Source organism: Drosophila arizonae, chromosome 3 (assembly GCF_054131065.1).
Source record: "Drosophila arizonae isolate 15081-1271.41 chromosome 3, UAZ_ARI_1.0, whole genome shotgun sequence".
NCBI classification, from domain to species: domain Eukaryota; kingdom Metazoa; phylum Arthropoda; class Insecta; order Diptera; family Drosophilidae; genus Drosophila; species Drosophila arizonae.
Window position 1 is genome coordinate 13,318,985 of NC_142923.1, and position 10,577 is coordinate 13,329,561.

At 43.4% G+C, this 10,577-nt stretch overlaps 3 protein-coding genes across 6 annotated transcripts; 1 reads left to right on the top strand and 2 right to left on the bottom strand.

Moving 5' to 3' along the window:
- Nucleotides 1–761: 761 nt before the first annotated feature.
- LOC108610606 (uncharacterized) lies at nt 762–6,829 on the top strand. 4 transcript variants are annotated; one of them, XM_089464889.1, is made up of 3 exons: nt 762–1,547; nt 5,308–5,573; nt 5,631–6,829. In XM_089464889.1, the coding sequence occupies exons 1-3, from the start codon at nt 1,313–1,315 to the stop codon at nt 6,714–6,716; spliced, it is 1,587 nt and encodes a 528-aa protein (XP_089321015.1). In that variant the 5' UTR covers nt 762–1,312; the 3' UTR covers nt 6,717–6,829. The 4 variants fall into 4 exon arrangements, with proteins under 4 accessions (XP_089321015.1, XP_089321017.1, XP_089321016.1 ...); XM_089464891.1 differs by lacking the exon at nt 762–1,547 and adding an exon at nt 5,043–5,064; XM_089464890.1 differs by lacking the exon at nt 762–1,547 and adding an exon at nt 5,049–5,159.
- Nucleotides 2,439–4,912, bottom strand: Cwc25 (CWC25 spliceosome associated protein homolog). The gene is made up of 3 exons (XM_089464875.1): nt 4,640–4,912; nt 4,346–4,562; nt 2,439–4,292 (listed from the first exon to the last, which is right to left on the bottom strand). Exons 1-3 carry the CDS (start codon nt 4,655–4,657, stop codon nt 2,521–2,523), a joined length of 2,007 nt encoding a protein of 668 aa, XP_089321001.1. The 5' UTR covers nt 4,658–4,912; the 3' UTR covers nt 2,439–2,520.
- Nucleotides 6,830–6,947: 118 nt separating the features above from the next.
- On the bottom strand, nt 6,948–10,560 carry Hrs (Hepatocyte growth factor regulated tyrosine kinase substrate). The gene is made up of 5 exons (XM_018002797.2): nt 10,382–10,560; nt 10,120–10,204; nt 9,792–10,056; nt 8,920–9,285; nt 6,948–8,847 (listed from the first exon to the last, which is right to left on the bottom strand). Exons 1-5 carry the CDS (start codon nt 10,410–10,412, stop codon nt 7,345–7,347), a joined length of 2,250 nt encoding a protein of 749 aa, XP_017858286.1. The 5' UTR covers nt 10,413–10,560; the 3' UTR covers nt 6,948–7,344.
- Between the last annotated feature and the right edge of the window lie 17 nt (nt 10,561–10,577).

Below are 10,577 nucleotides of genomic sequence, written 5' to 3' on the forward strand. Positions count from 1 at the left end.
GTGTGTGTTTGAGTTGCTTTGCTTGTGTGCGTGCGTGTGTTTGCATGCTGAGTGAGTGTTGGCTATCTGCTCTTTTGCCGCCGAGTCTGTGTGTGTGCGAGTGTATGCATAAGTAAGTAGCGGACGTTTTAAACGATTATTACTGGCAGTTAAGCTAATTGTTCGCACTTTGAGCTGAATTGCAGTCTAGCTGTCACTTTTTTTTGTTACAAGGTAATTCACGCTGAGGCTGTTGCCCTTTATATATAGCACGCATTTAACTAGATGTGTGTTAGTATGTTTATGTAGTATTTGTATTTAGAGCCCTGTGTTACTAATTGGGAGGCTTGACTAGCGGCAGCATTATTATTTGCCACTCTTGCTAACGCCCCATAGATGGCGCTCTGATAAATTGCAAATTTCCCTTGGTCAGCTCGGCAATTATATTCGACAAACAGGCTGAATACGCCCCCAAATGCGCCCGGACATGCCCCCAGCGGCTTGCCAAGCGTCACAAAAACAAGGAAAAAACCTCTGCAGGCGCGCATACACACACACCCATACGTATTGAAGTAAAGCAACAGCGATATGTTTGTTTGAAATTCTAACGCAAACAACAGGGCTCCTCGGCCCCCCTTTGGGCGCATGGACACGCATACACACTCGTTGCAGCACGTCGCACGAACATTTTGCGCAAATTTGAGTAGTCATTTTGTTTGTTCACATCACAGGCCAACAGAAATGACGCCAACAATTGCGACTGCGACTGCGACTGCGGCTACACACACATACACGACCGCAACTACAACTATGACGGAACGGTTTTAGATGCCACAGTCTCGTTGTTGTTCTTGCTGTTGCTGTTGCTGATGGGCTGGCTGACTAGAAATTGAAATTGATTGCAATGGCGCCTTATAATCATGGCCCCCGGCAACGGAAGCGACACATTGGGGGCCCCGGACATTTTGTTTTGTGCCCGTCATTTTGCTTATTGCACAAAACTTAGCTAGGCTCGCAGCAAACGCGAACAGAGTTCCCGCAGGTGGCTACATTGCCGCAAGCGGCAACTACAACTACAACTACGGCACGTATTCGCCTCCAACTAAACTAACAACTACAACTAACAAACAACAAACAAACAAAGCAAAAAAACATCTATTATTGTGGGCGTTCAACGTTTTCCCACATGCATACTAACAGGCGAACAGAATGCTCAGCTACAGATTGCCATGTCAGACAGTTGCGTGCCCCAACAACCACACGACAAAATAAAAGATAAAAGTCAAACTATACACAGGCACACAGACACACACGCACACACAGAGGCACAGTCATGCACGAGTACAGACAATATATACATACATATATCTGTCTGTGCCTGTCTGGCATTAGTAAATACAGTACATCTCTGTATGTATGTGTGCGTGACTGTGAAGAAGCTGCCAACAGTGGGAACCAGTTTTTAAGTGCGTGGCTGTTGGGGCGCTTCCAACGCTCAGCTGCTGCTACTGCTGCTAGTGTTTTTCTGTTTTGCGGTCAGCGTGTGATAAGCCTTGAAATTTATATATGTATGTATGTATGCATATTCAATAAATATAACTACCAGGCGCATAACATATGTATGTAAACATAAATATGCATGCAGGTATACAAATATTCATGCATATGTTTTATGTGCGTTTATTTATGTGCCATACTGTGCCAACGTATTTACGTACGTGTACATATGTATGTGTTTGTGTGGTGGGAATGTGTTTAATCAATTTATTAATTACACAATATATCAACAATTATTTTTATGTACATACATATGTTCCTTGTATATTTTATTAGAACCATTTTGAAAAATAATTGAAAAGTAATGATTTAAAAATAGTTTTTTTTTTTCAATATTTAATAAATATATATTATATAAATCATATTAATAATTAAAATTATAATTAATTTTTATCATATATAAAAATATAAGTAAATACATACATATATGTATACATATTTACAGATGTTTCTCAGTGCATGAGACTCCTGGAGCTACTTGCTCAGATGCTTCTAAAATGTAGATGTATTATATATTTATATTAACTAAATAACCACCAAGTATCGATCCTCAATTAAATAACTGAATTTTAATATATTATATAATTGCTAGCTGTCTAGTTGGAAAATAAATGGGCTAAACTGCAATGCGCATATAGATTTACAGTTTGCTCATATATTTACATATGTAGCTGAAAGAGAAAGAAATCTATATAAACTTCAACTTTGTTTTTGTTTTTTTTTTTTTATATTTAATTTGCTTCTTATGCTTACGCTTACAACAAACAAGTCATAAAAAACGTAAGCTAATTATTTATAATCTTGAGTCGCATACATAAGCGTTACTTACGCAAGCTTTACTTTGCTTTATATAAATGCTCTAACAGACGCATAAATTACAACAGTCAAAAATAAAAGAAATATTTAAGCTTTCACTTCATAATCTTGAATCGCATCTATAAGCTGAATACAGTACAAACTTACACTTAAATACTTTCGCTAGAATTATTTGCGAGCAAAGTTCGCATCCATGGCGGCCGAAGTGCGCTGTATGTTGTTGAGATTGGAGCGAATGCGATTGCCGATGGATGTCTGATTATCGATAGCCTTCTTCACCTCCTTGTTGATGAACTGTTGGTCAAAGTCGCGGGCCTGATTAAGTGCCTCCTCGCGCGCATATTCCTTACGATGCTTGTGCACGACCTTGGTGCGATCGGCCTCGCGCCACACAGCATTGTCCATCATCTCGCGCAGACGCGCCTCGCGCTCACTTTCGGTGAGCTTCGGCTTTGCTTTCTCTGGCTGACGAGGAAGAGGAGGAGGCGGAGCCATAGCTGGCTTGGGACTAGGCCGACGTCGCTCATTGCTGCGACTCCTCTGACGTTGATCTCGGCGAGGACTGTGACTGCTGCTGCGCCTGCGTCGTTCTTCCGGTCTTCTATTCTCTCGCTTTGTTCGCTCATCTGTTCGGCTGCTGCTTCTCTCTGGTCTTCTTTTCTTTTCGGTGCCCTGTCTGTCTTTTCCTCTGTCCCCCTCCCGACTGCTGCTTCGTCCGCCTCTTGATTTACTCTTCTTGGCTTTCTCTGATCTCTCATTGCTTCGGCTACGTCTTGTTCTGTTCTCCTTCATCAGTTTCATCCGCTCATCTGCTCTGCTGCTGCTTCTATCAGCTCTACTCTTCTTTGCCTTTTCCAATCTTTCATCTGTGCTGCTATCGCTTCGGCTACGTCTTGCTCTGCTCTTCTTGGTCTTTTTAGATCTCTCAGTTCCCCTGCTCTCCTTTCCCAGCTTTGTTCGCTCATCCGCTCTACTGTTACTTCTATTCCTTCTCTCTCTGCTCTCCTTTGTCTTTTTCGATCGTTCATCTGCGTTGCTGTCGCTTCGATCACGTCGTCCTCTGCTCTCCTTACTCGACTTTGTTCGTTCATTTGAGCGACTGTCGCCTCTTCTTCCCTTTTTCTCTCGCTCATCAGCGCTTCTCTCACGTCTGCATTTGCTCTCCCTGATTTTCTTCGATCTCGTCTCACTGTCGCTGCTATTACGTCTGTCTCGACTCTCGTTTGCTCGTCTTGGTTGGTCCTCAGAACTTCTGCTGCGACTTTTACTGCGTCTTCTTCTGCCTGCCTTTGACGCCTCCTCGCTGCTATCGCTATCATCGCTGCTGCTGCTACTGCTGCTACTCCTATTGGGACGCTTTGATTTTTTCTTGCTCTTTTGTTTCTTCTGTTTTGTTGCCATATCCAGCTGCTTGGTCAACGTGCGGTACTTGGCATCCAGCAGTTTGTCCAATTTAAAGTCCTCACTTGTGTTATCGCCTTTGAGTTTTTTCATCTGCTTGGCCAGCTTTCTGTCCAGATCCTCGTTGCTGTCATCGCTGTCGTCCTTTCTGTTCTTCTTTTTCTTTGACTTTTTGCTCTTTTTGGATTTTTTGTTGCGCTTTGCTGCCAGTTCCTGCTCCGTTTTGAGTAAGCGATGGATTTCCTTTAGTTTCACTGGATTCTCCAGCAGCTTGCGTCGCGATTCCATTTCTCTCTGTTTGATGAGCATCAGCGGATCTTCCATTGTCTTGCGCTGCATATCCACCTGCTCGGTGGATTGCATATTACGATATTCACGTATAGAGAACGGCACACACTCGTGCTCGACATGGTTAATGGACTGCTTAACGCCCAGAGTGTTTTGCTCCTGTCGCTTCTCCTCCGCCTGCAGCTGCTCAAATGATTTGTCTATTTTGCGACCCAGCAGATACTCCTCTCGATTGATTAGCTCTGCGCTGTCTGGAATTATTCGGGGATTAGTGTTTAGTTAACTAAGCAGAGTATTTATATACTTTTATACATCCATTCGAGCTTCGCTTCGCCTCCATTGCTACTGTTTAATACGCCCGAGTTCTCTCCTATGCGCCGCAACTCTTCACGATCCCGCTCCTCATTGATCTCCTTGCGCAGATCATCCAGCTTGCGTTGCTCTTCTTGCTTTGCCTGTTCCGCTTTCCAAACTCGCTCCTGATTTTTCATCGTGTGTGGATGCCATGATTTTTTCAAATTCTATTTGACACATACATATATGTATAAATGAGTTTTTGAAATATATGAGTTTAATTTTAATGAGTTCCAGTTCTTACCAAATCTCCGCCACCCATATTGAGGTTTGCTTAGTTTTTATTTAAGCAAAATATACGTATACAAACAAGCGTCCTTCTATTCCCTCTTATCTTTTTGCCGTAACATATGATAAGCAAGGTATGCTGGTCGAAAGAATTTTTGTTGCGCGGCGGGTATGCAGCCCATAGGATGGTATATATGTTTTATAATATAAATAATTAAAACCAGTCTATTGGCAACGCTAAGAACTTTATATGAAACTACTCAAAGCCATTCTTTCATATATTTTAATAATTTTTCAAATAATGTTGCTTATGCCTGCAAGCAGCGATCAAACAGCTGTTAACAATAAAAATTTATCGACCGCCGCCATATTATAGCAACAACTATCGATTTATCTACGATAGACAATAACTAGAAACTTAGCCGCCAACTAAAAGATAGTGTGAGTTAGGAAAAATATGATTAATTTATAATAAATTAAGGTGTATGCTTTTTGGCAAATAGTTAATTACAATTAACAGCAGTATGTATTTTATAGTAAGCACTTATCATATCTTCGGGATTAAAATGTGACATAACGGAATTTTTCCCTTGACATTTTAAAATTAAATTTGTAGCAGCGAAATTTGTATAAAAGTTGTTATTGAAATGTTACAAACCTATCCCATACTTTCAAATTCAATAGTTAACCTATGGCATCAGTCAAATAAACTTCTTAGCCATGGCACCGATTTACAAATTCAACGAAACTTTGCTGACAAGGGTAAAGATAAAGATGATGGAAAATTGCAAAAGTTAAGCCTGCAGGATGTGGACGTGGTTGGCAAGCGGGTGTTTATGCGCGTCGACTTCAATGTCCCCATGAAGGAAGGCAAGATCACCAACAATCAACGCATTATGGCGGCGCTGCCCAGCATTAAATATTTGCTGGAGAAAAAATCGAGATCTGTGGTAAACAATTAATAGAGTTTTCAAAATATTTTTTTTCCGATACTTTTCTTTTCCCAGGTGCTGGCTTCCCATTTGGGCCGTCCGAATGGTAAAAAGAATTCGAAATTTTCATTGAAACCCGTTGCCAAAGAACTGGAAAAGTTGCTAAAACGCCAAGTGAGCTTCATTCCCGACTGTGTGGATGAATCGGTTTTGAAAGCGATCCAGAATCCGCCAGAGGGCACTCTCATGTTACTCGAGAATCTGAGATTCTATGCGGAGGAAACGGGCAGCAGCAAAGACAAAAACAAAAAAAAAGTCAAGGCCGATCCTGTTAAGGTTAAAGCGTTTCGCTCTAAATTGGCGAAATACGGTGATATCTATGTGAATGATGCCTTTGGCACAGCCCATCGAGCGCACAGCTCGATGATGGGCGAGGGCTATAAAGTGCGCGCTGCAGGATTTTTGTTGGATAAGGAGCTGAAGTACTTTGCCAAGGCGCTGGATAACCCGAAGAGACCATTCATGGCCATTTTGGGCGGGGCCAAGATAGCTGACAAGATCCCATTAATTAACAATCTGCTGGACAAGGTGGATCAGATGATTGTGGGCGGCGGCATGGCGTTCACATTTCTGAAGGTCATGAAAAATATGGAAATTGGCAAATCGCTCTTCGATGAGAAGGGCGCCAAGATGATCAAAGATATTATGAAATCGGCTGCGAAGAAGAAAGTGAAAATTTTGCTGCCCGTCGATTTTCGTTGCGCCAAAAAGCTGGACAAGGACTTCGGTGAGATAAAGAACATCGATGTAAAGCAGGGCGTGCCCAAGGATCAGATGGGCCTGGACATAGGCAATAAAACGATACAGCTATTTGGCTCGGCCATTGTGGAGGCCAAGACGATTGTATGGAACGGCCCACCCGGTCTCTTTGAGAACGATAAATTTGCCCTTGGCACCAAGGAGTTGCTGGACGCCGTCATTTGTGCCACAAGGAAGGGCGCTACGACAATCGTGGGCGGTGGCGATACGGCCACAGCCTGCAAGAAATTCGGCGGCAGCGACAAAGTCTCGCATGTCTCCACCGGCGGTGGGGCGGCGCTGGAGCTGCTAAAGGGCAAGAAACTGCCAGGCGTAGCGGCATTATCAAATGCCAAGAAGTGATCGGTAAAATGTAAATCTCCGACTTTTATCTAAAGCCATTAAGTTAAAATGCAATTTGGCAATATGCTTCGGACACATTACATATATTAAAAATTCGTATTTCTCAGAATTAACCTACAGATAAATTGAAGAAAGTAATGTTAAAATTTTGATACTTTTTGGCTAATCATATATAGTTATATATATATATGTTGTTCAATATTTGGGATTTGTGGATATAAAACAAATTCGTTTTTTGATTAATCATATAATTTATTTATTTTAAAATTGATTTGGACTGTTAAAGCCTTTTCAACATAAAGTCCGCTCATGGATTTAATCCATTGTCGATTATATAATGTTTATCTTTTTGGCTAATTGAAACGCTGGAATGAAAGTTTCTACAAATTGTTCATAAAATAAATACGATTGACAACTAATGGAACAGGGATTCTAAAAGATTAGATAATACAAACATAATTCTGTTCATTTTGGTTGTCGATTACACTTGATAAATAATATAATAAGTCTGCAGCATCAACCTGTCTAACATCTTCGAACTCCGATACTCTTTATAATGCAATTAAAGTTGTTGGTCTGCAATATGTTTTTTTTTTTCTCTGTATAATGGATCGATAACAATGGTGGTTTAATCAAAGCTGATCAGCTCTGCAGTCGCGGGCTCGGGTGCTTTGCTCGGGGCAGCTGGTTCGGGCTCGTTCTGGGGTGGAGCAGGCGCAGCGGCTACAGCCTGAACTTGTGTGTTCGCAAGCTCCACTGCAGCAGCGGTCGGTGGTGGAGGTGCTACTGCTGCTGCTGGTGCTGCTGCTTGGGGTGGTGGTGGTGCCTGTTGCGGTGGCAGTTGGGCATTTGGAATTGGCGGATGGGATTGGACAATTTGCTGCTGCTGCAGCATAACATGACCCAGATGTGGTTGCGGTGGAGCTTGGGGCTGGGCAATGGGCTGAGGTTGTTGCTGCGCTTGTGGTTGGCCTGGGATTTGCTGTGGCTGCTGCTGCTGTTGTGGAGGCATCTGTGACATCATGGACTGAGTCGGATTGGCGTAAGCATTTTCGGGTAGTGGCTGCTGTTGTGGCATCATATTGCCAGGAGGCGGCATCATCATGCCCTGAGCTGGCGGTGGCTGTGCCATGGCGGGATTGTACATGCCTGGCGGCGGAATACCGCCTGCAAACTGACCATTGGGTGGTGCATAGCCAGGGGCAGCTACATAGGGATTATAAACGTTGTTCAACTGATGCGAGGGCGAGCCGTGTGGAGCCACTGCGGAGGGTGGCAGATAGGGAAAGGGCGAAGATTGCCCCATCAAATATTGGGCCTTCTGTTGCTCCTGGCGCAGTTGCATTTCACGCTCCTGTTCCTGGATGCGTTGCAACGCGAGCTGGCGTTGATATTGCAGGTATTCCTGCTTCTTCTTGCGCATAATCTCCAGCTTTTGGGCCATTTGCAGTTGACGCTGTCGCTCCTGTTCCTCCGCAATGCGACGCAGCTTCTCCACATGCTCCTGTCGCAGCACATCGAGCGCTGCGCGCGAATCCTTAATCTGGGCCAGCTTATCCTGCAGCTGCTCGTACCACATACGCTTGTCGTCCATTTCCTTGATATAGGTCAGCTGTTGGGAGTGCAGTGAAGTGAGCGTCATGAACAGAGTTTGCACCGAGGAGTCATTGGAGATGCTGCGTCCGCGGCTCGAATTCGACTTCATGCGATTAACAAAGATCTCCACCTGCGTGCGCATATTGGCAGCGAATTCATCAATTTGCACCTCGTCGGCGTTCTTTGACAAGGGCAACGTTTGTAGCAGCTGTTGCTGCTGTGGCTGTGGAGTGGGCGGCATCGGACTGGGTGCCGATGGACTGGCCATCGATGAGGATTCGCTAATTTTGCGCTGCTCCCAATAGCTGCGGTTCAAATATTTGGCCAACTCTGGGTTGCTTTCCTCCTGCTGCTGCTGCTGCTGGGCTGGCAGCTGCTGCTGTATTGGCTCTGGACTGGGCGAACGCTGCTGCAAGCGATAGTTGGCGACCGATGACGGCTGCTTCTTATGCTCCGCCTCGGACTGACTAAGTGCCAAGGCCAGTTGCAGTTCCTCCTCCTCTTTCAGCTCTTGCTCGCTTTTGCGTGCAGGTGTCTTTGCAAATAAAGGATAAATAAATCAGGGATTTAGTTTATTCTCCTGCTTAGGCAATGCCAAGAAACCAACCTGAACCTGCTGGGAGAGCGAGCTATTCAGATATTCCGCTGGCAAATCGCTGTCCGCCGAACCACGCGCACTCGACTTGGCGCCCGCTGGGCGTTGTAGTGCCATAAAGCAGCCATCGCACACACGCACATCCTTCTCAATGCCGTATTTGGGCAACGGGCACTGCTTGGCCGTGCACTGGCCGCAGAACACCTGGCCACAGTTGCGGCAATGATGCTTGCGATTGGTGAACGTGAATTCAACGCGACACCGATGGCACACCCTGCCATCGGCCCAGTTGGGAGCCGTATCGGCAGTGAACATCGCATCCGCTTCCTTTAGCTCCGGAAAGGTGTGCCCCTTGGCCTTCAGTATGGTCATAGTATCCTGTGCAAATTGAATGTAATTTTTTTAGTCTTCCGGTTTTTTTATTTTCTTACATTTCAAAATAGAGTGACATGAAAAAGGTAAAATCTTTTAAGTTTGCTGAACTACAATAAAAAGATTGTGTAAGAGGCGATGTGATATTGTTTTTAAGAAAGCGTTTAAAGAACTGTACTTCTATATAGCTACTGTTATATCGTAACGTATTCGCTATTTAAAACGTTAAAAAGCTTGTCAAGATAGTTTTAGAATTCCTAGTAGTAGATTCGTAACGTCATAAATACTTTATATGTACGTCAGCAAATTGTATTTTAAAACAGGTATTTGTGAAGGTATACTGCTAGCTGAAGTACGCCTAGCCATATAGATTGGTAGCAGGTGGTAAATGCTTTTCAGCTATCATATGCCTCTACAAGCATATGTTCCTAATTTAAAATTAATTAATTTGCCCAAGTCTAAGAGATTTCTCTTGACATAACAATTTCCAATTCCCCAAACCCAAATCTCACCTTAATTGCCTGATATTTGTCCGACGAGCGAAAAGCATAGGCCCATGTCTGCACAAGCTCCAGCATTTTTTGCCGCACATTCTCATGTGGCGTTTGTTCTAGGAAGCTGCTAAACATTTCGCAGTTCTCCTTGGTGAAGACCTCTTCGTGCACGGGTGCTCCACAGTTCTTGACAATGCTCTCGAGCACCAGCAGCGAATAGCAGGCCGAGTGTGGATTTGGTGAATTCATTTTCTTCTTAATCGCTGCAAAGGCATTTTTTGGTCTGAAATGTGGAATAGAGAAAATTAGTCAAGTTTCTCTCTTCCTCCATACTCGTGGCACATACGTGACGTCTTTTTGATTGATTTCATCGCAAATAAGCAGAATTGAGGGCCAATCTGGCTCCAGACGCAAGTGGCTCGTCGCATTCTCTGTGAAAGACCGAAAATATATGTAATCACTTAATTCTTGCGCATCATATATGCGTTCTAAGTTCATTTCCCTTTTTTTGTTATACTTTTTCTTTGCATTATTCTTTTTTCGATGAGTCATTTTTTGTTGTACTATCTCTTAGCTTAATTTACTGTCATATATACTGCGTCACTTACCCAGATTTTTGTCAAAACTAGAGCGAAACATTTTGTTATTGACAAACTTCTATAATTGGCTAAAGAAAACTTGTATTTTGAAGCGTAAATGAGTTTTATTTATTTATTTCGTGCTCCGCTGCCTCTAGTGCTAGCTGCTGATTTTATTGCGAGTGATGAGCTGGTTTTGCGATATATTATCGAGTAAGTATCGATA